At 39.6% G+C, this 27,394-nt stretch overlaps 1 protein-coding gene and 1 long non-coding RNA gene across 2 annotated transcripts in view; one reads left to right on the top strand and one right to left on the bottom strand.

The window, feature by feature from the left end:
* The window catches only part of VWA8 (von Willebrand factor A domain containing 8), a 365,564-nt gene extending 358,409 nt beyond the window's left edge, over window positions 1-7,155 (bottom strand). The window contains exon 1 of the mRNA XM_058684129.1: window positions 6,899-7,155. Coding sequence (XP_058540112.1) covers window positions 6,899-7,061 — 163 coding nt within the window. The 5' untranslated portion in view covers window positions 7,062-7,155. The remainder of the gene's footprint in view (window positions 1-6,898) is intronic.
* A 592-nt stretch (window positions 7,156-7,747) lies between these two features.
* Window positions 7,748-26,194, top strand: LOC131485108 (uncharacterized). The gene is made up of 3 exons (XR_009248642.1): window positions 7,748-8,618; window positions 23,166-23,254; window positions 26,110-26,194. It is a non-coding gene; the product is annotated as an uncharacterized LOC131485108 (long non-coding RNA).
* Window positions 26,195-27,394: the final 1,200 nt, after the last annotated feature.

A 27,394-nucleotide genomic window follows, 5' to 3' on the forward strand; every position in this document is an offset into this window, starting at 1 on the left:
TATGGCCCTTTGTAGCAACGTGGATGGAACTGCAGAGCGTGATGCTAAGTGAAATAAGCCATACAGAGAAAGACAGATACCATATGGTTTCACTCTTATGTGGATCCTGAGAAACTTAACAGAAACCCATGGGGGAGGGGAAGGAAAAAAAAAAAGAAAAAAGGTTAGAGTGGGAGAGAGCCAAAGCATAAGGGACTCTTAAAAACTGAGAACAAACTGAGCGTTGATGGGGGGTGGGAGGGAGGGGAGGGTAAGTGATGGGTATTGAAGAGGGCATCTTTTGAGATGAGCACTGGATGTTGTATGGAAACCAATTTGACAATAAATTTCATATATTAAAAAAAAGTATTTAAACATGATAAAAGCATTTTCTCAAATACTATACTGGCAAAGGTATGCTGAATGAAGGGTTCATTTTATCACCTCTTTTCTGAGTACATTAAACAAGCAGCCTCTACATGAGGAAAAAACCATAACCTTTTGATAAATTTTGGTAAAGCCTTTTTGGTGAATCTTCCAGAAACTGAGGCAGAGTGATGGTACTGGCTGGTTAGGTCAGTGACTCTACCTGCCAGTCAAGTGGTTTCCAATTATTGGCTATGAATAAAACTGAAAAGGCTATAATCAAGTTGTCAGTTGATAGACCACTAAAAATAACATTTTTGATAATTAATCAACATATTACTTTTGGCTCATATATAAAAAGTCTGTAAAGAACTGAGTGATATTTCTATATCAAAATTATATACATTACAGCAAAATTAGTACTCAATTAGGAGCTATTAATTACATTAATATTTAACTGGGGAAAAGCACCACTCATGTTGTTAACAGGTATATTTCCGCAAAATTTTACATTTTTTTAAAGAAATTTGAAACATATTGATGTTCTTTTGAACAATTATAATTTAATAATTGTAGTGATAGGTATGTTTTAACACAAACATTTTTGTGCAGAGAAATCTAAAGACAAAACATTTTAAGAGTAAAAATATTAAGATAAAATTATGATGAGTAGTGGTAATTGAAATATAAATTCAAGGAGATAAAAAAAAAGTAACATGAGCTTCCTGATAGTTAAACATGAGCTTTTTAATCTATTTTTCAAAACATAGATAGTGGCTAACATATCACTAGGATATTCTAATTTCACTTAAAAGATACACTTTCAAGACTTAAAAATTTTTATTTTAAAGGTCAATATTTACAACACACTGAAACACTGTACTCTGCAATTATTTATTCTTTTCAGGAAAATTTCTAGATATCAACTTCAAAATATACAAAGGGATACATATTTTCAAAATCCTTTTAGGAGGTAAGTGTGAAAATTTTTGAAGACCACTGTTCAGTCTGTAAAAGTGCAGCCTTTTGTGGGCAGGGCCTATGTTTTAATCACCTTTGTACTCATAGAGCCAAAAATAATATCTTAAACCAACTGGGTATTCAAGAAATGTTTGGTAAATGAATATGTGAATGAATACAGCTTTTAATTAAATACTGTTTTCTTAATTAAGTGTTGTTTTAAGCCCTAGTTCACTGATTTTCTGCACTGAGAACAGCCTGTCTTCCAAAAAGCTCAGAAATCAAGTCATTTGTAAAGACTTGATTTAAATGAAGTAGTGTAAGTATGTTCTAAAGGGAAGTGAAAATACTTATATAACACAATAGGTAATACAACTTAGAAGAAACTAAGGTATACCTTTCTTCAAATACACTATTTTGGTTCAATACAATCATTTTTTTAGACACTGTAGTTAATGATATAAGATACTCATAATGGAAACTACTAGAATAACTAGAATGGGTTAACAAGTACAGATTGTTGTAGAATATACTGCTTAACACTTAATTACATTTATTACAAATAATGCAAAAAAGCAACCACATGTAACTCAGATTACTTAAATCCCTGTATACAGCATACAAACTCTCACACAAATACTACCACCAATAAACTGATATATATTTTATTCAGGCATGGAAAGTGTCGATTTGAAAATTAAAAGCCCTGAAAAGAATCCAAAAGATAAAACCTTCCAAATGAAATTAACTTTAAGGTTCATTTAAAGTAATAAGGTTTGATTTTATCACTTGCAATCATCCTACTTTAAAGGAATTTCCCAAAGGTTTATAGGAAAATAATCTCTATATTCAAATAATAATTAATAGTGTATTTTATTTTTTTTAATATTTATTTATTTTGAGAGATAAAGTGTGTGAGCAGAGGAGGGACAGAGACAGAGAGACACAGAATCGGAAGCAGGCTCCAGTCTCAGAGCTTGACATGGGACCTGAACTCAAACCGCGAGATCATGACCTGAGCCAAAGTCAGACGCTAAGCCACCCAGGCGCCCCAATAGTGTATTCTAAATAACACTTATTCTTGTAAAACCCCTTTGGATATTACACACTTGAGTTTTAGTAGACAGCTGTTTTGTTTTACCTACTCAATATTCTTTCCCTTTTGACAACAGAATCCCTCTGTCCAGTGGAGAACCCACCCCATCTTGTTTGGGTAGAGTTTATACCATTAATCCCAACCATTACCCCTGCACCAAAACCTCCAGAAGTGAATATCCTGCACAAACTTGTCAGAATATTCCACTCTCTGGCCACAGTGATTGTTTTAGAGATGGACACATGATCCAGGCTTGGCCAGTAAGAATTCTCACAAGACTTTTTGTCAGAGCTCAAGGAAAAGATGTTCTCTCTTTCTCTTTTTTTAAATTTTTTCTTAATGTTCATTTTTGAGAGAGAGGTGGACAGACAGAGTGTGAGCCAGGGAGGGGCAGAGAGAGAGAGGGAGACAGAATCCGAAGCAGGCTCCAGGCTCTGAGCTGTCAGCACAGAGCCCAATGTGGGGCTTGAACCCACAAACAGTGAGATCATGACCTGAGCCAAAGTTGCTTAACCAATTGAGCCATCCAGGCATCCCCCTCTTTTTCTAACAGTGTGAAGTGTAAGGACCATCAAAATCTGGGGCTGTCAGTAAGGCTATCATTGCTACCACTTGAAGAAATCCCAACAGCTGTTGAAACCAATACAGCAAAAATCAAATCCAACAAATGGAGAGTAGAAAGGGGGGGGGGGGGGCACGGGGAAGGGCAGAGAGGGTCCAAGCCCTAAAGATCTTTGAACATCCTACATCTGGCCTGAAACCATTAGATCTCCCACCTATGTGAACCCATCACCATGTTTTTCTATGCACATTTTCCCCTGGGGGAAGGGAATCACTCTTGGTTAAAAACCACTGGTTTAGTGTCACCACTTTTTTTAATACAAAACTTAGACCCAAGAGAAAACCAAATATATCAGCAATTTCCAGATTAGTCTGCATGTTCCTAACACAGGTCTTCCCAATGATTTATTAAGTTACAATTGTTTTGGGATTTTACTGCTAAATGCTTTAATATAGAAGGGTCACAATGTCCTCAGGGTCAAAATAGCCTACTGCAAGTTTAAAGTAGTTAATAATTTTCCCAAAGTTCAATACCTAGTAAATACAGAGCTAAGACCTGAACCATCATAGTGTAGTTTTTCCCTTTACACTGTATTCTTCATGAAGCAGGAGTTCTCTACTTCCCCTCCCCAAAGTCATTACTTCCATTGTAGCTCTGGAATAAAATCACAAAAAAATGCATTATGGGTGGATGTCTATTGCACTTTTTATATATTTAAAAACAGACAACCTGTGGCACCCAGCTGGCTCAGGTCAGTAGAGCATCCAACTCCTAATCTCAGGGTCATGAGTTTGAGCCCCACATTGGGTGTAGAGATTTCTTTTAAAAAAATAGAAATAAAAGTAGGCAACCTGAATGTCCAACAATGAAAAACTGGTAAAACAAATTATATGAATAAATATATGACTTTAGTATCTACTTAAAATGAACATGTGTAGCAATATTTACCACTTTGTTAATATGTTACAATAATGGTTAAGTGAGAATTATAAAAAATACATGATCCTATTTTTAAAAAAGAAATGTGCAGTTGTACAAAATATTATATGTATTTCACAAAATCTGATAATAGTAACACCATAAAGTTGACAATGATGACTTTGAATGGGAGATTATATCTCAGGGGATTTGTCTGCACTTTACTTTTCAACAATGAACACAATTTCTTATACAAAAAGTATTTTTAAAGATTCCTTGATCAAATTTATTAATATACAAAAGTCATAAAAGATAAAACAGAGTCCCTTTAATAACAATGGTGTTAAATGACAGCAATAAACATGTCATGGTGGATTACACAGAGTTATGCTTCCAGGTTTATCATTTGAGCCTGCTCCATGGTATATCTAAACAGTTTACTGTCAGAGTCCCACTGAGCCAATTTACTTGCCTCCATCTGTGAAACCCTGCAATAATCTTTACTGAAAATTCTTTGCAGTAGCTAACCTCCTTGTAAGCCTCTTTGTTCCTAAAACTAAGAGACAACACTACCAATTGAAGCATAAAGAGATACAAAGAATTTACAAATTATCGATACTTAAAACTATCCAATAGCAAAGGACAAAAGGCAGTGGGTTTTGGGATTTTTTTTTTTTTTAACATAAATGACTCTCTCTTCTTTACCAGGCTTTATAAAGCTCCTATCTTGAAAGCCAACAAGGCAATTCCAGCCTCTCCTGGAAGGAGATAGTTAAAACTCTGATAGTTTTAAACCTAAAGTACCTGGTTTCCTTCTCTGTATGAATTTTAGTATTATAAGTCACTGAGTGCTTGTATCGTGTCAACACGATACAAAGTGTTGACAGGTACCAAAGGAATATAAAGATAAATAAGACATACGTACAGTCCAGGAAAGATAAGAACAGTATAGAACATGAATCTACTGCTTATGTACCCCAGTGCTCTTTTTCCAATCTACAAGGAAGCAAGGTCAATTACATGCAGAGATGAGTTACTGGTCACATGTGTATATGCAGCTGGGAGCATCTTTCCAATCTAAATTGTAATTCATTACATCACAGTGCTATTTGTGTCTTTTATTTTGTCTATGTATGACCTCTGGTTCAAAATGAGACACTCCAACCTTTATGACCAACATTATGTCCCGGGGTAGCCAAGAGCTTGCCTCCGATTTACCTGGCTCTCAGCTGTTCTTAATAGAGTCCAGATCTCTCATAAGTTTCCAAATGAATTTACTCAGTCTTCACACCTGCAACATTGGGCATCTTTGCAACAGCAAGGCAAGTAAGTTTAGCACAATTTACTCCTTGTGGTCTGATTCTGCCAGTCAATGACTAAGTCTAAAGTTAATATGTTGTCTATAATGTGTTCATGAGTCTCACATTTTAAGCAAAGCCTGTACTTTGATTTGTTGGACATAATGTTGAGGACAGTTTTAATGTTTTTATAATCACCACGTATTATTCATGTACAAAGACCAATTTTTTTAAAGGTCATACGACTTAACTTTTTCCCGTATGCCTAGCCAGCTAGCTGATAGTTTTAAACCTAAAGTAACTGGTTTCATTTCATCTAAAGCCAAGGAAACAGAACAATTCTCCCATAGCTAAAAATATATATACTAAGAATAATAAGCTAACTTTTATTGAATGTTAACATGTGCCAGGAATTATATGAACTAATTAAATCCTCATAATAATCCTACCAAATATACACTTTTTATCCTCATTTGAGTTAAGAAAACTGGGACACAAAATTAAACAACCCACCCTCAGATCTCCATATCCAGATGGTGCAGAAATGGACTCCAACCCATACTGTTTAACTCCAAAGCCCAAGTTACAGATTATGCTGCACTTCCACCCTTGTCCTCCCTGCTTTCTAGAACAAAGAAGCAACAAACAAACCAAAAAACTCTTAATATCACAATAGTCACAATAACTGGTAAAGGAGCAAAATTTGAAATCACAACTCCACACAAAACGAAAAAAAAAATTTGTTCAGTAAATGAATGAATGGATGGAATATATGGGACCTAAACCTGGCAAGGAAAATTATTGGGGCCAGTCTTTGCAAGAACAATGAACCCTACAACTTCCAAGTAAAAACCTCTGGTATTCTAAGCAGCAATGACACTGACAAAATCTTGCCTAGAATCACTTTGCCGTTTAAGAACAGCCAACAACATACATCCCTTCCCCTTAACCAGCACAAATGCTCTAACTCCAGCATGTAACAAAAAAAGATTCTGAAAACCAGCTCTAGTATAACCAAAAGGGAAGGGAAAAAAAAAAAAAAAGCCTGAGTTAAGAAATCAGACACGTGATTCTAAAGCAGTCACTAGCTGTGTGATCTGCAAGCCAGTTTTTCCTTCTGGGTCTAAATTATCTCATTGGTACAGTCAGGAGTTTTAAAATTAAGTTGTGATTTTCAGCTCTAATAAGATGTGAACACTTTGGGAAAGGAAAACTCCTGGAAAATTCAGAAAGGCTTGCGTATACATTTAAAAGACTGTTAACGATGGGATCCTTGGCAAGAACGTACACTTCTAAGCCGCCACTAGCCCTGGTTGGAACATGACACAGACTGGCTTCTAGGCCCTTGACACTCTGAGAGCAAGGTCAATCCCAGGTTTCAACAATTTCTGAGGGCTCCTGCATTAAACCCCAGCGTGTACTGCAGTCCAAATCAGCATCCCAGGGATAAAAGCAGCGGGGGGCGGGGGGAGGCGAATGCACTATTCCAGGTCATCATAAGCTTTAGCCCAGATCCCTCGGACTACAGAATGAGGCCCAGAGAGTGCAAGCGCCTTGCCTCGCGATACACAGCATTAGCCGCGAGATGTAAACTAGAATGTCTATGTCTTGGCTTCCCGCGCGGCGCTCCTTCCCAAGCGAAGCAGCAGGGAGTGGGGTGCAGAGGACCGCAGGGGCCCCGCACAGACCGCAGGGGCGGCGGGGACGTCCCGGGGTTACCTGTGTCGGCCCCCGCCCCGGCATGCAGCAGTCTGACCTCCGACCCGCACCCGTCTCCGCCGGGCCTGCCCCGCACCACCTGCCGCAGGAGCAGCCGCATGCGCCGCGCGGCCGGGCCGCCGTGGCCGCCGGGCGCCCCGAGGAGCAGGAGCCGGGACTGCATGGGGCCGGGCGTGTTGCCGGGGCAGGGGAGCGGGTCCCGCGCGAGCCGCGTCCGGGACGGGCAGCGTGAGGCGGCGCGGCGAGCGGGACAGGAAGCGGCTCCGCGCTGCGTCCGCCGGAAACTCCTTCCCCCGGCGCGGCCGGCTCAGCAGTCTCGGGCCGGCCGGACCCCAAGCGGACTGAGGGAGTCCGAGAAGCGCGAGCCCGGGAAGCCCGCACCGGCCGCCGAGGGACGACCCGGAGCAGGTGCGGCTGAGCGCTGAGTCCTGCAGGCCGCCCGGGTGCCTCTGCGGCGGAGCTGGGGGCACTTGGCTCTGGTGCGGGCCTCGCCCGCACCTGCGTCGGTTCACCTGGCTTCACCAGGCCGGCTTCCAGTCGTTCCCCTGTAGTCCTGTAAACTCGGAGTTCAGGAAATGCCCCCGGGTACTAGGACTGTTTAATGGTGTGGCTCTTCAGATGCTTTTACCAAGTCTTCCCTTCCTTTCTTGGTTAATGGCCCAGTCTTACTATATTGCCCTTTTCCTGTAGGCTGCTTCAAATCCTTTTCAGAAATTGAGTCCGTACCCTGGAGATTGTGGGAACTTTTACCTATTTCGATGCATTGTAACCATTTGAAAGCCTTGTCCTTTATCTTTTTTCCCCCCCTGTATGCTTGTTGTCTTGTATTTTAAAGGCAAAACTCACATCTTGGTGATTTATACAAATTGTCAAAATGTCAGAAAGGACCCAAATCAAGGACTTGTTCAGTCATTCTGCGGTGGAAGTGTTATATAAACATAATTTATGTCGTTAGTAAGAGAAAAAAGTAGGACAGTGGTTAAAGCTGACTCCCTGTCACACATGCCAAAGGCAGAAGAGGTCCTACCACAAAGCAGACTAAGCCTAATATCTCCAAATGTCTCCACAGCATCTCCAAAATGTCAGGAGTCAATTGGCCAACGCAAAATGTTTAAATCAGGTTACTCCAAACCAACAGCAAACCAAAAGAATGCAGAAGGCTTCACTTGCAGTTAAAGGCCTTGGTAATTCTGGAGTTGTCCCTATCTGTAAATCTATATTGAGCACCTGCCGTGTCATAACCCTGTGACAGGTGCTGAGAGGTGATGGGTGGCTGTAAAAGAAAAGCAGTGCTGGATAAGGCTTTGTGCATCTTGTCGAGGCCTTGGACCTAAACGATGAAGGCTGAAACAGGCTTCTAACCTAGTTAAGGGGCTGAAAATCAAGGTAAATGTTTGCATAGTACACTGCAACATGGTTTCGTATGCATGTTCTCATATAATCTTCACTACAGCCCTATGAGACTGCTAGGAGAAAAAGACAGAAATGTAAGATGTAGGAGTTTATGAAATGTTTTTCCCACTTTGAGTTCATACTGTGTGCCAGGTATTATGCTAAATACTTCAAAGCATTACTTCATTTCACACAGGCCTTTATTATCTATCCTGTTTCATAGGTGAAGAAACTGAGGCTGGAGAAATTAAGTTCCTTGATTAGGACATCTCTACTTAATCTTACTGGAATCCAGTGCACACTTGAAACAGTAGAAAAACAATGTAAGGTAATTTAGCAAAGTGCTAAAAGCTCTTGGAGTCGAGGCAATGGGGAAATCAATACAGGTTTACAGACAACATTTTTCAAGCAATTGTGGTATAAATGGTACCCTTCTGGGTACTATGTAGTCATGGGCTCACATCAAGTGCAGAAGACAAATACACAAATGAGTTATAATACAATGTGTAGGATACTACATGTTTAGGATGTTTACACTCAAGGTACTCTGGGCTAGAGTGCTTCACCAGGGAGAGGTCAGTGAGGTTTCACAGAGAATTTAATGATTAAAATGGGTCTTGAAGGATAGTTGAGATCTTTTCAAGTGGAGAAAAGGGCCAGTCACATCTGGCAGTGGGAAAAGCATGGACAAAGGTACAGAAAGCTGGATATACATGGCAAGACTGAGAATCAGTTATTCGCTGTGCCTGGAGGTCAAGTATATAAAAGTTTGTAGAGATGAGCCTGGAAAGAGAAATTGGGGCCATGTTGTATGTGAGGTGAAAGAGTTTACATATTAACCTCCAGGAAATGGGAAAATGAAGATATTTTAGAGTGACAGATCTGCAATATGAGGGGAAATTTGAGCCAGAGAAAAAATGACACCTGAGCTTTATGTTGAATTCCACTTTAGATTTGGATAAACAAAGAAGTGGGTATAGAGCAGAAGCAGGGGCTTGGAGTCCTGACAAGCATTGTCAATTTATAGGGACAAAGAGACCAGCCAGGTGAAAAAGGCATAATCTTAGGAAAGCACGAGTGGGGGAGGAAAAGATTATACAATGAAAAACCTTGAATGGCTTGATGAGGTTGGAAAGTTGGACTTCATCATATAGGTAGATTGGGTCCCCTGGTTGTTTTGATCATGGTTTAGATACGAAATGAATTATGAATTGAGTAAGTAAGAAAGGAAGCATCAAATTCTAGCTATGTGGCAGTAAAAATAGTCTCTGCTTGAAACAGTGAACCCCAGCTGGTGGCAATGAGTCTGAATGGGGAAAAGTAGACCTCAGCAATGTTTGAAAGATAAACCAAAGGTCCTTGATTTAAAAAGATGTCTATCACAACCTCTGTGTAATTTCTCTCAAATTCTCACTAAAATAACTGGTCACATACTTTAAAAAAAAAAAAAAAAAAAGCCAAGCTACCAAAAACTGGGATTGTTAACCTTTTTCCAGAGTCCAGAAGAAATATTTTTCCTACCATATTAATGTAACTCATTGGAAAATTCATTTAATCTATAATATATATAGTATAATCTATAATATATAATATAATCTAATAATGCTAATATTAATAATTATTAATAATAATAATCTAATAATGCTATGTCTTATTTTTAAAAGGTAGGTGCTTCATCCCTCCTTACTGTTCACCCTCCTGGGAAATCACAGGTCTGCACCTGTGCTTCCCAAAATTCAGTGTGCATCCTGATCATCTGGAGAACTTGTTAAACTATAGATTCTCAGGCTTCACTCCCCACCCTGAGATTCTGACTTAGTAGGTCTGAAAAGGCCCAAGAATGTGCATTCTTGGCAATACCTATAAGAGATAAGAGATAACCTGCATGCCACACATTTTAGTCATAAAACTAGATAACAGTTCTCTCCATTGTTTTGTTTTGCTCTAAGTCTGTCCCACCTATTCATCCTCTTCAGCACTTTTTCTAAAACAATTTGTGAGTGCTCTCCCCTTATCCACAGTAAAATAAAATAAAATAAAATAAAATAAAATAAAATAAAATAAAATAAAATAAAATAAAATAAAATAAAATAAAAACTGAACAGGGAATTGGAGAAGAGAGGAAAGAACAGGTGATGGCCCCTTTACATCATGAAATGATTTTAGACAAGGACATGGCAAGAATAGCAGCCCTGAGAAGACTTTAAACTGGAGAGTTCTTGAACTCCCATCTGTTCAGAGAATGGGAAGGAACCCAACAGAACCACAAGATCCATACCCTGCTAGATCTTAAGATCTGTTAAGGGGATTCCACCAGCACACAAGTGGACAAACGAGGGCCAAAGACAATTTGACCAGTCTGTCTGCTGGCAAACACCAGGTCAGGCTAGGTAGAACATTCTGTATCCAAAATTAAGTAAAAAAGAGGATAATGGAATCCATTTTAAAAATAGTATACTATGGAACAAAGAAAATAAAGTAGCATGTCAATTTAGGAGGTACATAAATCACTGAAAATTTACTACCCTGCTGAGGGGGGAAAATGCCACTTGCCATGGTTAAGGATACAAGAATACATAGCCTTTATGAAATAAAAGTGAGCAAGAACATGAGAAGTTGAGAGAGAGAGAGAGAGAGATGAAAAGGGTAAGAAAGGGTAAGAAAGATACACTAGAAGAACCCCCACCCCCTGCAAACACTTAATGCTGGAAAAAAATAGTTTAAAACAGCACTTAAAATGAACTTGGAAGCTTAAGAAAGTAGGGAAAAGGGGCGCCTGGGTGGCGCAGTCGGTTAAGCGTCCGACTTCAGCCAGGTCACGATCTCGCGGTCCGTGAGTTCGAGCCCCGCGTCGGGCTCTGAGCTGATGGCTCGGAGCCTGGAGCTTGTTTCCGATTCTGCGTCTCCCTCTCTCTCTGCCCCTCCCCCGTTCATGCTCTGTCTCTCTCTGTCCCAAAAATAAATTAAAAACGTTGAAAAAAAAATTAAAAAAAAAAAAAGAAAGAAAGAAAGTAGGGAAAATTCTATAAATCAACGAGTAAATCGGGAAGAGTCTGGGAGGGTGAGGAATCACCAAAGGTGCTGGATGCCCTGAAAACCTCTACTGTGCCAGGTGCCTATAGCTTTAGGTGACACACAGGACAGGGAGTGGACTAAAGACCCCAGCATAAACCAGGACGGGAAAAGGTCTACACAAATGGTAAACTAGGGGGGAAATTGCTGAGGTAGACAAAAAGGCATCACATCTATCTGCTTGATTCTAGATAGATTTTTTTCCTTAAGACTTTGTGGCTTCTGCCTGAAATTTAGATGGGTTTGATGCCTGAATATACAGGATTTGATTGCTGTGAAGAAAAATATAAGCCATAATTTTAATTTAGATGGACTCAGTCATTATATAGGATATTTGCACAGCACAATTAATAAGCTCTATTTGATTAATGTACAAAAAAATGGCAAGCATAAGTTGAAGGGTGCACATTATCTGCCAGAATAAATAGAACATTAGAAATGAGTTATGTTAAAGGCTATAAAGCATGTTTCAACAAAAATCAAAGAACAGAGAACACAATTTCAGATCTTAATGCAATTAAGTGAGAAATCAATTTTATGACTTTTTTCAGATATAGATATGTTTCTGTGTACTCATGGGTCAAAAAAGAAAATAAAATTAGAAAACACTTGGAACTGAACAATAATGAAAATGCCTCCTATTAAATCCTGTGATGTGCAGCTAAAGTTTTCCTGTACTTACAGGCTAAAAATTTAATGGACTAACCTTTCAACTTAAAAAGTATGAAAAAGAATAACATATTAAATCCAAAGGAAGTTGAAAGAAGGAATACTAAAGACAAACAAAAATTAATGACACGGAAAGCAAAGATAAAAGAATAAGCAAAAACAAAATTTAGTTATGTGTAAAGACTAATTTTTGTAGCAGAAATAAAGTGAACTCAAGAGAAATGTTGGAAAATAAAGTTGAATAAGTCTCCCAGAAAAAGGAACAGAAATATTAAGAAAAGAAAAAGAAAAGGTTTAAAAATTAAAGGATCATTCCAGGAGTTCTAATATATGGGTTTCAGAGTTCAAGGGTTTCTGAAATAAAGAACAGAATGAACAGGGAAGGAAATCATCAAAATTCAAGAAAATTTCCCACAAATGAAGGAAGCAAGTGTTCAAATTAAAAGGGCTTAGACAAAGGAAGCTGTTTGTGAAATTTCAGTAAACTGACAAGAAAGAAAAAAATTTGCCAGCTTTCAGGAAGAAAAATCAGGCTTTATATCAAGAATTAAGAATCAAAATAGCATTGAACTTCCAAAGTCATACCCAAAAGGAAAAGAGGGAGACAATATAACCCCAGGTGCCTGTTTATTAAAGCATAACTAGGATGGCAATAAGGTAACTTTTTATTTTACTTTTGTGCCGAGTTAAAATACTTAAATTTTTTGAATGTTGAATGCATACATGGTGTATTTTTTATTTATGGGTACATTAGAGCAAAAAGTATACTCTCTATACATTACATCTGCCCCCAGGGAGATATTTGCCTGCTATAGCAACAGAGGAAGCCAGAAGACAATGAAGCAATGCCTTCAAAATTCTGAAAGAAAATTATTTTCAAGAATTATATACCCAGCCAAACTGTCAATTAAGAGTGAAGGTAGAAGAGAGACATTTCAGACATGTAAAAATCTCAAAAACAATGTATTTCAATGCACCTTTTCTCAGGAAGAGAGAGAGGAAGCCAAGAAAGAGAAAGACATGTAACCTTGGGAGATAAAGATGTAGCACAGGGAAAAGGAAAAGGAGATTCCTAATTGACAGTGAAGAGAGATCCAAAGGAGATGGCTATGTGGCAGGCCAAAAGGCCATAGTCTCCATAGGATCTGGTTAGAGCATTCAAAGAGACTTCAAGAAAATCAAAGTCATTTAGTATTATCAAGAAAATAGAAAACAACCCTAGTTAATGAGTTAATAATGAAGCCATGAAAAACTAAATGAACAAATTATAAATTTCAAGGAAAACGAAATGTGCAGGAAAGGTAAAGGATGATATAGTATGTGGCTTAACTGTGACTGATATTTAGTAATGATAATAATATAAACATTGAATATTAAGCTAGCTGAAATTATAACTGCACAGTAAGATAGGAGGATAGTGACTGGTGAGGGCCGAGCTAAATTCCCATTGATTAAAGTAAAAAATCAATAGATAATGCCTAAAACTGAAAACTCAAGAAAACACCTAAAATTGAAAACTCACAAAGTAGCAATATAAGCATGTTGTAAGAGATATTAAGAGTTAAGATGACACCAAAAACCATAAAATACCTGGGAATAAATCTAACCAAAGAGGTGAAAAATCTATATGCTGAAAACTGTAGAAAGCTTATGAAAGAAATTGAAGAAGACACAAAAAAATGGAAAAAGATTCCATGCTCCTGGATAGGAAGAACAAATTTTATAAATATGTATACATATATGCACATATGTATACACACACACACACACACACACACACACACACACAATGGAGTATTACTCAGCAATCAAAAAGAATGAAATCTTGCCATTTGCAACTACGTGGATGGAACTGGAGGGTATTATGCTAAGCAAAATTAGTCAGAGAAAGACAAATATATGACTTCATTCATATGAGGACTTTAAGAGACAAAACAGATGAACATAAGGAAAGGGAAACAAAAATAATATAAAAACAGTGAGGGGGACAAGACATAAGAGACTCTTCAATATGGAGAACAAACAGAGGGTTACTGGAGGGGTTGTGGGAGGGGGGTTGGGTTAAATGGGTAAGGGGCACTAAGGAATCTACTGAAATCATTGTTGCACTATATGCTAACTAATTTGGATGTAAGTAAAAAATTTTTAAAAAGTTAAGATGAACACCATGTGGGAAATGGATTGATGGGGAGAGGGCTTCAGGACTGGATGTTTTCTCATAGCAATCACAAAAACTAGATTTGGGGAAGATAAAGGGATTGTGCCAATATTTACTCTCATCAGTTTGTATGAGGGTCTCTGCTTCCCTGATCCCTTTCCTACACAGGATATCACAATTAAAAGAAGGAAGGAAAGAAGGAAAGAGGGAGGGAGGAAAGGAAAAGAAAGAAGATCATTATCTATTTGGTACCCCCAAACTGAAACTGTTATTTTAATGTTTATGCCTTTGGTCATCAGTGAGGATGAGCACTTATACATACGTTTAAAAGTCATTTGCACTTTTGTTACTAACTGGTCTAATTCTTCTTCATGTACTTTTTGAAATATTGTTTTGATTTTAAGAGCTCTCCATATTAAGAATATTGACACTTTTTTAGTAGGTTGTCGATACAGTTACATAGCTCTTTCCCTCCACTACATTATCTAGCTCAATCCTCAAATCTTTGTCAACAAATACATTGAACTAGGAATGAATGTGAAGTAGTAAAACTAGAGGCTTTGGAGCCAGGCAAATCTGGTTACACTTCATTTCTAGTTGTGTGATACTGGAAAAATTACTGTCTGAGCCTCAATATCTTTATCTATAAAATATAAATAATACTTAATAGAGTATTGTGACAATTCACTAATAAATGCAAAGTGTCTAGCAGATCACCGGTAGGTTTTCAGGAAATGTTTACAATTTGAGTAACCAAGCTTTGGACATGAGGCAGCTTGACAATTTAAAGAATTTTAAGTAGATATTAAATGTAAATTAAGGGGAGGGGAGATCTAGAAGTCTTGATTACTATGATAAGTAGCTTTTGTTTTACATATATATATATATATATTTTTTTTTTTTCAAAGCATATGAAAGGGTACAACAGTCTTCTGGACCTTTTCCTCCAAAGGAACAATTTCTTGGTTTCTTTCTCTGCTAGTCTGTTATATTTGCCTGCCAGAACTCCCCTTCCACTTTTTCTAAAGAGCGTAATCCCTTTTCCTTTGGGCACCTGCATCTTCCAGACCTGGTAAGGCTGTGAAGCACCTTATCCTACCTCACCAGGCAGAGGGTTGGGCATATGACTCATGCTCATAGAGCTTGACCCAGCACCAGTCAGAGAATTTCATCAGGGGTGGCAATGGGTACAGAGACTCTTCCTTACTCAGATTACAGGTGCTTACATCCCCCTTGTAATTCAAGAACTTCTGAGGCCATCTTTGCTGTGATTCAGAGAGCCTGCCTGAGACAAGAGAAAAGCAAAGCAAATGATTAAAACAAAGAACAAGGTGTCCTGGCAATATACTTTGAACTCTAAATCAGCCAAATCTGAACCACCCCTTTAGACGTCTATGAGCCAATAAATGTTTATTTAATGTAACTTTAACTTAGCTTTTGTTACTTGTGATTTCAAGAGTTCTGACTGATGCCAGCTCTCCCACCACCCCTTCCCAGCCCAGAAGCCTTGCAGGAGTGGCTTGGCTAAGAGATGTGGCTGTCCTTGGTATCAACCACTTTACAGTACCTCTCTCTATATGGGAAAATATGGTGCGCTGTAGATTATAAATGTAAGTCACATCAAGCTCCTAATTTATTAACAAAGGAAAAAGATCTTGGTGGAAGCAAGATGGCCATACATGTGCATTTCCTTTGGCCCCCAAAATCCCTAATGGGGGCACATCCTTCCAGCACAACTGCTCATTCGAGGTAGGGTGTTGCCAAGTGTGGAAAGCTCAATTCCTGTAGCACCATAATTCTCATTACGTTCAAGGCCTATTCAGGAAAAATGTTATCAATCTATATATTTCAAGCTAAAGGAAATACTTATGTCAAGCTTTTTTGATCCTTGACTTCATTCCTGCATTAGCAAAGGCCAGCAGGGAGAGCAGAGTGAGCCCAAGTGTCCCTGCTCCACACTGTCCAGCATTCTACAAACCCAATTTCCCAGAACTACCCTTTGATTCTGATTTAATAGCTGTTACATCAATTGTTCTAATATTGTGTTTGGTCTGAGAACCACAATCATAAGTTCATTTCACCATATATGAGCTTATCAAGAAATTAAATTAGAGACCAATTTTCACTATTTTAAACGATTATATAGGGGCACCTGTGTGGCTCAGTCGGTTAAGTATCCAATTGTTGGTTTTGGCTCAAGTCATGATCTCATGGCTTCATAGGTTCGAGCCCTGCATGAGGCTCTGCACTGACAATGCAGAGCCTGCTTGGGATTCTCTCTCTGCCCTTCCCTCATTTGCACTGTCTTTGGCTCTCTCAAAATAAATTTTAAAACTTAAAAAAATAAAAATAAAAATAAAAGGATAGGGCCACTTGGGTGGCTCAGTCAGTTAAGCCTCCAACTTCGACTCAGGTCATGATCTCACAGCTCATGAGTTCGAGCCTGCGTCGGATTCTGTGCTGACAGCTTAGAGCCTGGATCCTGCTTCAGATTCTGTGTCTCCCTCTCTTTGCCCCTCCTCTGCTCATGCCCTGTCTCTCTCTGTCTCTCCCTCTCAAAAATAAACATTAAAAAATGTTTTTTAGAAATAAAAGTATTATCTGTAAGATTCCTTTAAAATTGTCAATCCATGGTGTATATAATCAATTGATAAAAATCAACATGTGTCCATATTTTCAAGAACTATTCTCTTTATTTTAAATATTTTTTCTTTTGTACACGATTTATTTTTAAATTTCTTCCAAAGAACCTAGTTACCATAGAATATTATTAGCCTCATATCTTATAGCTGAAAACATCATATCTCTTATTTTATTTTTCCTAACCTTATGGAAGTCCCCCTCGTTCAGCACCATTCAAGGTACGCAACTACGTATACAAGTACCACTTTCTTCAGTAGTTCAGTGATTACTGAGCTTTTACTATCACTATTCCCTCCTCCCAGAATTCTCTTCCCCCATACTTCTACAGGCTTTTCTTTCTGTCTCAGGTCCCAGCTTAAAGAGCTGTTTCTCAGAGAAGCTTCCCTATTCCCTGTCAAGGGAGACCTCCTTCCTTATTTTATATCCCATTGCCCTTAACACAACCTGTAAGTGCTGTATGCCCTTCATTGTCTCTGTCCTTCACTGGGCCCTAAGCTGCAGGAGGCTGTCTGGCTGAGCATTTTCTCCCAAGTGGCTAGCACATGACCTGGCAGATTAAGTGCTCATTAAATATTTTTTTGAATAAATGAAAATGTTCTTTTTTCTACATTCTTAACAAATCTCAAGAAATTAGCAAAGGCTGATAATAACTGCCATTACACCCACCAATACCAGATTTCATAACACAAACCATGGATAATGAGGTTGGTAAATAATACAAAGACAGTCACACTGCTACATTTGGTTGTCATCATGGCTAACTTTGGTATGTTTAATAGTTAAAACTATTAGTTGTTTTTTTTTTAACATTTTAAAAGTTTTTAAAAATTGTGGCAAAATGCACATAACATAAAACTTACCATCTTAATTATGTTTTAATATACAGTTCAGTAGCATTAAGTACATTCACGTTGTTCCGTGACCATCACCACCATCCATCCCCAGAAGTCTTTTCATCTTGCAAAACTGATAGTCTGTACCCATTAGACAATGACTCCCCATTCTCCCTGTTCCCAGCCTCTGCCAACCACCGTCCTACCTTCTGTCTCTATGAATGTGACTACTCTAGGTACCTCATATGTATTAAGGCTCTCCAGAGAAACAGATCTAACAATATATAGACATACGCATAGGTATAGATATAGGTTTAGATTTAGATACAAAGAGATTCATTATAAGGAATTGGCTCATACCATTATGGAGGCCAAGAAGTCCCAAGACCTGCAGTTAGCAAGCTGTAGATCCAGGAGAGCTGATGATGCAGTTCCAGCCTAAAAGCTGGCAGGCTCACAACCCAAGAAGCACTGATGTTTCTCTTTGAGTTCAAAGGCAGGAGAAGACTGATGTCCCAGCTCAAAGAATCAGGCATTCAGAGTTTAGGGTCAACATTTTAATTCTATTTAGGCCTCCAACTGACTGGACATTCATATCAGGGAGGACAAGTCACTTTACTCACTCTGCTGATTCAAATGTTAAACTCACCCTCCAATTGCATCTGAGTTATGCTAATGAGGAGACTCACGGTGGGCCCCTCAATAACCTGATGGTGGCTGGCCATGCTGGAAAGACCAATGGTATGATTGGAGGGTTGTGTCTTTGAGCCACATGATAGCAGTCCAACTTCCTGACCTCTGGGGTGGCAGGGAGGCTAGAGATTGAGTTTAATAATGGAGTCAACGCTCCTATAAAAACTGATCACCAAGTCACATGGCCAAAACTCTGGACAGGGAGCTTCCTGGTTGGTGAATACATTGATGAGCTGCGAGGTTGATACATCCTGGTACCATAGGGAGAGGGCATGAAATCCATTTGCTCGGGATCCTCCCAGACCTCACTCTACGTCTCTTTATTTGGCTGTTCCTGATTTGTATCCCTTAGAATAAAACCCTAATCTTAAATGTAGCACTTTCCTGAGATCTATGAACCATTCTAGCAAATTATCATACCTCAGAGGGGTCATGCAAATCCTCCAGATTTGTAGGTAGTTGATGTGAGGTGAGGATGGTCGTGCTGTGGACTGTGTCCTTCAGCTTGTGGGGTCTGGGCTAACTCCCGGTGGTTGGTGGCAGAATTCGATTGTAGTACGCCAGTTGATGTCAGAAGAGAGCCCCTTCGGGGGCTACAAAGGAAGAGGAGGAGAGGGAGGCTCCACTCTAGTTGTAAATCCTGTCTTTCTTATTCGCTTCCTGAGTGACCTTTATTGAGTGCTTATTTAGTTTCACTCACTGTTATTTCTGTTTTACAAATGGGAAAACCGAGGCTTAGAGGGGATAAATAACTTACCCATATATAAACATGAAATGGCTAGGGGCTTGACTGTCATGAAGAAAACGTTAAATTCAAGAACCACTGTGGAAGAGAAATTACCAGGTGGCTAATTATCTGTGAAAATCAAAAGAGAAAGAAGAGCCAAAGCTAACTTAAGGTTGTCGCCCAAAGGAAACCAGTGTTTGGGAACATGGGCAGCCACAAAAGAAGAAGGATGTCACTTTGAGGAAAGGTGATTACTTTGCATAAAAGAGAAACAAAAACATTTAAAGTTCAAATGCGAGTGAAAAGGGGGAGTAAGGAAAAAGGCTCTTTACTCTTCATTAAAGCCTTTGCTTCCCCATCGATAAAGTGGAGAGCTAGTGACCCGAGGACTCCAGGTTAGTTATCCAGCATCATCTTGGCACGCTTCAGGTTCTCAACAGATAATAATCCCCTTTCCTTCTCCCTAGTGTGCACAGTTAGAGCACAAAGGAAAAATGATCAGGGACCCAAAACAACAACTCAACCACATGAGCCTATTCAGTGTCTACCCTGTTTTTTAAGACCCTTTTACCACCCCCATGAGATACTGTAATTATAGCAGAAATGCTACAGTGTGCTTCATGTACCCTAGCTAAAAGTTCAGGATTTTCAGAGACGGGTCACACTAAATCACAACCCATAATCACTGCATGAGAAAATTCGGCATATATTAGGACATTGCAAATAACCTTTGGTTTTGTATTTAATATTTCTACAGTTACATAAACATTCAAATGAAATTATAAAAATATTTCTGTTTAAAGCATAGTTAGTATATGTGCTGCCGAAGCGAGCACTTAAAGCATAGTTAGGTCCTAGGCTCAGATAATTCTGTGTAGGTTTCTGACATGAATGAGCCAAACACTGGATAATTGTGTGGGACAAGTTTTATAGTCGGATAGCATCTGTGCACGACAGATCATCTAGCATCCCTAGTCTCTGACAACAGGGCCAGGAATTGTTCCTTGTCATTGTGGAAACTCCAAAAACCACCTCCACAAATTTCCAAGCTGCACCTTGTAAGGTACTACTACTCCAGATAGGAGCTATTGCTCTGTGCTTCCCAGACAGAGAAGACATCTAGGGCAAAGAACAAAGGTCTTTTTATTTACCTGGTACAATTATCATCTACTCTCCTTGTTGCTTATCAGTGGTTGTAGCTAAATTGTGGTCATCACTGCCCTGCGTAGCTATTGTCCAAATGCAGGCACTGAAAGTGCCGCAGGCCCAGCTCCTTCAGAGGCCCCTCTCTGCCACATGTCCCAAGGAGACCATCCAGCCCTTGCCAGCTGAGCTCCTGCCGCGTGGCACATTCCACAGCCTTTGCAGCTGGGGTTGCCCTCTGGGGTGGAACAGCCATATGGCTCTCATTCAGCTGCATGCAACAATGTCCCTGACTCACAGGAAACTCCAGCACCCTCACTGAGTAAAGTCATGAGGAAATGACTGTGTCACTGCCAGCTCCAGTCACTGTCCTTCCTTTGGACCCTTCCCTCTTCTCTTGGCTGTGGAGGCGGGAGGGGTAGTACGTAGAAGAACACTGTCTTCTCTCCCCTTGAGCCGTGGACAGTGCCAAAGCTCCCATTTCCTCTCACCTCTCCTGCCCTCCTCTTACACGCTAGGGAGTTGGGCCAGTGCCTGCTGGTGGTGCAAAGGTACCTTCTGCCCGCTCTGGACAGAGTGTCCTGCTCCAGATGTTGGTAGGAGTCTTTTTTTTTATTTTATTTTATTTTTTATTTTTAAACGTTTATTTATTTTTGAGACAGAGCATGAACAGGGGAGGGGCAGAGAGAGAGGCAGACACAGAATCTGAAACAGGCTCCAGGCTCTGAGCTGTCAGCACAGAGCCCGACGTGGGGCTCGAACTCACGAACCGTGAGATCATGACCTGAGCCGAAGTCGGACGCTTAACCGACCAAGCCACCCAGGCGCCCCAGTAGGAGTCTTTAGAATGTGGAGTCATTTTGCCTCTTTGTCCTTAGCTCTGGGCCCTACGTGCCAATTCTAGGGAGAAAGGAAAAAATCCTTCTTAACCTCCCAGTTATTATATACAGTTGCTGCCTCTGGGGAGGAGGACTGAGTGTCTGGGGTGGAAGGCAGGCAAACATTTCACTATATACATTTGTACTGTTTGAACTTTGTACCATATGCATCTATTACTTTATTCATTTAAAAGCTTTTTAAAAAATTTTTGATGTTTATTTATTTTTGAGAGAGCAAGAGAGAGAGACAGAGCATGAGAAGGGGAGGAGCAGAGAGAGACGGAGACACAGAATCTGAAGCAGGCTCCGAGCTGTCAGCACAGTTTACTTACTGCGTTAAGTAAACAAAGCAAGCTGCAGAGTAATGGGCATACTCGTAATAATAACAATAGGCATAATAGTAAAAGGAAAAGCACGTACCCATGCTCATGTTGGTACATGTTTTGTAAGAGCAGGGACAGGTGTGGAGAGTCACATACCAATCTGTTAACATAAATGCCTCAGAGGCATAGATGAAGGGATAATAGAAAAACTTTTGCCTTTTCCCTTGATATTACTTTAAATTACAAAAACAACACAGGCTTGTTGTAACAAATGCAGGTTCAAACAAGAGGGTTGTTTTTGTGATTTGAAAAAGGAAGGGAGCGAAGTGAGAGAAAGTGGAAGACAAGAAGGAATCTCTCACACCACCATCCCCACAATCCCAAACCCAAGGAGCAAGTCAATGAAATAAGCTAGTGCTTCCGTCTACGGGTCTGCCAGCCACGGGAGGCAGAAGTATTCACTCCCTTCCCTCTTCTCAGACACTGGCGACAGGTTTCAGGAATAGCTACTTAACCTACAGGCATTGATCTCACTCTCTCAGGACCAGTTCAGTCTTCCAGGAACAGGGATCTTGTCTTAAGCCCTCCAAGGCTCGTAGGACCCCATATGGACAGAAGAAATATATCATTGTGTTTGTAAGTAAAAGAAATAAAACTGAAGTTCAAATACCCATCAATGGTTAAGACATTTTGCCTTCCCCAACATTGATTAATTCCTTTTGACAGCAAAATCTGATAGAGGAAAAAAGCATAAAGATGCTGGATGCCCCCAAGACAGGTGAGATTGGATGAGGCACCTGTGCTTAAAGGAGTTTGGGGGTGCAAATTCACCTCGCTGCCCTGCTCACAGTGACCTGGCCTGGGCTCTCCAGCAGCAGATGAGTCTGCTTTAACAATGAGTGCTGTACCCCTTAGGAAACAACGAATAACACAAATCTTACTGCCTAATTTAAGGTGGAAAAGAATGATTATGCATATCAGACCGGCAAAGATCTTTTTTTAAGCCTTGATGATAAACATGACAATGGGGTAAGAGGCTCATCTTACACATTACAGGAAGGTGCATAAAGTGGCACAGTTATTCTGGGTTGCAATATGACAGCATGGATTAGGAACCTAGAAACATTTTGTGCTCCTCTAGGGCTCTGGCTTGAGGAAATATACAGGGATGTTATCAGAGATTTGGCCTAAGAATGTTTTGTGCGGTATTATTTATAATTTTAAAATATTGAAAGCTAATTGCTCAATAGGAATATCTATGATATGATCATAGAATCTTCGCAATATAATGTTTAAAATGCTGGAAAGCAAAACCATATGTCCAACATGATTCCAATTTTTAAAAATATATAATGAGGATATAAAATCTAGAATACACCTGAATGGTCAATTCATGAATAATTGTAAATTTTTTATCCTTTTTATGTTTTAAAATGTTTCTACAAGAAATATATATTCATTGTATTATTGGAGAAGCTAATAAAATGGAGGGAAAGAATCAGGTCTGTTCCCACGTAGAAAGAATTCTCCTTGACACATTTGAATCCATGAATTTAGGACAACCCTATTATCTCACCAATTGAACAGTCTGTTTCTGAATTCATAAATTTCCCTAAGGTCCTGAAAGATCCACCTATTTAGCTACTAAGGGGCCATTACTCCCAGGAAAAAAGAGAGCTCCAAAAATTTTTTTTCCTTTCTCATTTTCCTCTATTTCTGTCTGTTTCTCTCTACAGACAAGAATTTGACAAGTTTATGCCTCTTATGCATTTTAAAGAACTGGCACCTTGAATGGGGTTCTGAATGGACTTTGTGCAGATGGGATGTAAATATCATCCTGCACTGAATTGGGCCCTCATCCTGTCCAGCCAATCTGGAAATGTCTAGTAAGCTGTTTATTGTCTGAGTCCAGAGCTCGGAAGAAGGTGTGGGCTGAGATGCAAATATGAGTATGTTAGCATATGCAAGGCAGTTGAAACCCTGGGAACAGCCTCCATCTGAACCAATGACTCTCAACACAGATTTTGTCCCCCAAGAAATACTTGATGATGTCTGGAGGCATTTTTGATTTTCAGGACCAGGGATGGGGTGGTCCTGGCATCTAGTGGGTCCCAGGCTAGGGATGCTGCTAAACATCATGCAGTGAACAGGACAAGATCTTACAAAAAAGAATGATCTGGCGTAAAATGCCAATAGTGTCTAAATGGAATAATCTTAATCTAAAGGACTCACAGGTATTTTAGACTCAAAACTGAACTCATCCCATCTCTCTCAAAACTTGCTTCTCCTATGTCCCTATCTTAGTCAATAGTAACCCGTTTTAACCTTCAAACCAAATTAGAAGCCTTAGGTACCCCTTAAACCTTTTTATACCTTTACCTCTTACATCCAAATGATAAGCAAATCCTGTTGAATTTACCTCTCTCCTAGCCATCTGTTCTTCCCTCTCCTCAGTCCCTCTGTCATTGCTCTGGTTCAGACCTCAATGCTCCCTTTTCTGTTTGCTGCAGGAATCTCCTAGAGTTTTCTCTCCCCAATCTTGTCACTCTCTCATCTCTTCTCCACACCTTTATATATACATATACATATACATATACATATACATATACATATACATATACATATACACACACATATATACATATGTATATGTATATTCATTATTCAAACCCCAGCCCAATTTCCAATTTCTTGGGGAAGTTTTCCATAATTTTTTGGACAAAGTCAGTTTCCTGATGATATTCTTTTATACTACCATGTATCTCTCTTTTATAGCATTCAACAACACTGCAATTTTACACTTATTTGTGATTCTTTGATTAATACCTGTCTTCCCACTAAAGTGTGAGCCCTGTGGGGGTAACAACTATGTCTTTTGTGGTTGTTCTATTTTATTATATTCCCAACATCTATTACAGTGACTGGCACATAGTATGAATTCAGTAAATATTTGTTGAATGAATGAATGCCTGAATAAAGTAAATGAGCTAATACTCTGAAATCTCTTAGCATAGTGCCTACTTTGTAGCAAGCCATCAGCGAATCTTAGCTATTAGTGATAATTAAAATTTCCAAATACATTTACCCTAAAATTGCTTTTTAATACCATGGAACTAGTATTGCTTGGATGCTTTGGAAAATGCTGGCAGAGACATCTTTTGAAGATTTTGGCTGTAAAAAAAAAGTAAGGGGTGGGAAGTTGCTAGACAAGGATTCAGAATCAATGAAGAGTTTTGGTTTCTGAATGGAAAAGGCTTGGAGTATCAGGACAGAGCAGCTCAGAAATATTTTGCCAAATTATTTCCTTTCCACAGAAATTATTTTATCCCAGTAAACAAGTTATACATTATACCATCTTCAAGGCACATCACAGTCTCTTAAGGCTCCATCGACTTAAGGAATATTATAATAGTTTCTGTCGAAATCCCCTCCCTGCTATAGCAAGATGGGTGGGTAGTTGACGTTGAGCTGCAGGGGTGGTTATGAGTTGTTGCTACACAATGGAGGGCAGGGTAGAATACGCTTGGTGCTCAAGTAATCCATGTGAAGCATCTCTTGGTTCTCAGTTGCCCCATTTTTAAAAAAAATTTTTGGGACGCCTGGGTGGCTCAGTCGGTTAAGCAGCCGACTTTGGCTCAGGTCATGATTTCGCGGTCCGTGAGTTCGAGCCCTGCATCGGGCTCTGTGCTGACAGCTCAGAGCCTGGAGCCTGTTTCAGATTCTGTGTCTCCCTCTCTCTGACCCTCCCCCGTTCATGCTCTGTCTCTCTCTGTCTCAAAAATAAATAAACGTTAAAAAAAATGTTTTTAATGCTTTGTTTTTGAGAGAGAGACAGAGTATGAGTTGGGGAGGGGCAGAAAGAAAGGGAAACACAGAAATCAAAGCATCAGTTGCCCCACTTTAATAACAAATTCACAGATACAGAAGCTGCAGGATCATGGTAACAGGAGCTCAGACCCCTCAAGAATGAGAGTCTGGGTCATTGTAGTAGGCAAGCCACCTAGACTGGCATAGCTCCTGGCTGAGGTTAAGGGGAATGGGCAAAGGAAGAGGTGGGTATCAAGTATTAGTACCGTCTCCAGATCAACTGTGGCAGTAGAGGCTTTTGTTCTTCCCATTGACCTTTTTTTGTTAAGTTCCACAGGAAGCAAGACCTACCAGAATCCCGGGTAGGCTGTTTACAGACCAAGGGAACTTGCCATTAAAACGCATATGGGTATGAGGGGCATAAAAAGTGGGCTCTAGTGGATACTGTAGTGTTCTGCTTAGAAACCTCTTTGGGGTGGGGCGCCTGGCTTGGCTCAGCGTCAGACTTCAGCTCAGGTCATGATGTCACGTTTCCTGGGTTCAAGCCCCGCATCAGGCTCTGTGCTCACAGCTCAGAGCCTGGAGCCTGCTTCAGATTCTCTGTCTCCCTCTCTCTCTGTTCCTCCCCTACTTGCACTCTGTCTCTCTCTCTCTCAAAAATAAATAAACATTAAAAAAAAAACCTCTTTGGGGCTGGGGCACCTGGGTGGCTCAGTTGATTAAGTGTCAGACTCTGGATTTCAGCTCAGGTCATGATCTCACAGTTGGTGAGGTCGAGCCCTGCATAGGGCTCCACACTGACAGTGAGGAGCCTGCTTGGGATTCTCTCCCTCCCTTTCTCTCTGCCTCTCTCTCTCTCTCTCTGTCTCTCAGATGCTAGGATTATTACCTGCTGATGTTTCCATATCTTGACTATGGTGGCAGTTCCATACCACCTAGAACTATATGCCTAAATAGGTAAGTTTTACTATATGTAAATTATTTCTCAATAAACTACCTAAATAAATGAATAAATAACCTCCAAAAGGTTCTTTGACACCCTAAAGTGTGAGAACCACGGCTCTGAAGCAGTGGTCTCTGAAGTGGTAACACCTGTCCCCCTGGGTTTTGGAAGACAAAACCACTAGGGTATAGGAAAAAAATAATGGAAATCCTATCTATATATTTTTTAATTTCCAGATGAGAAGGAAATTATGCTTTCCTAACATTTGGAAGTTCAGTTTAAAGGCTTTCCCGATATTTATATGGAGAATAACATTGTTGCCCCCACTCCATCTGTGTCACATGGGTACACAAAATGTTCCAGGGAAGACTGGAACATCTTGCATAATGAGGAGGTTCACCGTTGTGATCTCATTCATTCACCTGCTTTCAGCATACTGCCACAAACCACTGTTTACGTGGATTTATGGATTATAATATACACCTCTAAACAAACCAACCCTCAAAAAATGGACAAATCATTTTTAAAAAAATCACTGCATCCATTTTGAATTTATTTTTGTGTATGGTGTAAGAAAGCGGTCCAGTTTCATTCTTCTGCATGTTGCTGTCCAGTTTTCCCAACACCATTTGTTGAACAGACTGTCTTTTTTCAATTGGATATTCCTTCCTGCTTTGTCAAAGATTAGTTGACCATATAGTTGTGGGTCCATTTCCAGTTTTTCCATTATCTATGTGTCTGTTTTTGTGCCAATACCATACTGTCTTGATCATTTAGATGAAAGACCCAAATGTGAGACAGGAAACCATCAAAATCCTAGAGGTTAACACAGGGAGCAACCTCTTTGACATCTGCCATAGCAACTTCTTACCAGATATGTCTCTGGAGGCAAGGGAAACAAAAGCAAAAATGAACTATTGGGACTTCATCAAGATAAAAAAAAAAACACCAAAAAAAACTTCTGCACAGTGAAGGAAACAGCCAACAAAACTAAAAGGTAACCTTTGGAATGGGAAAAGGTATTTGCAAATGACATATCTGATAAAAGGTTAATATCCAAAATCTATAAAGAACTCATCAAACTCAACACCCAGAAAACAAATAACCCACTTAATAAATGGGCAGAAGACATGAATAAGACATTTTTTTCAAAGAAGACATCCAGAAGCCTAACAGACACATGAGAAGATGCTCAACATCACTCATCATCAGGGA

The sequence above is a fragment of the Neofelis nebulosa genome, chromosome 1 (genome assembly GCF_028018385.1).
Source record: "Neofelis nebulosa isolate mNeoNeb1 chromosome 1, mNeoNeb1.pri, whole genome shotgun sequence".
Classification (NCBI taxonomy): domain Eukaryota; kingdom Metazoa; phylum Chordata; class Mammalia; order Carnivora; family Felidae; genus Neofelis; species Neofelis nebulosa.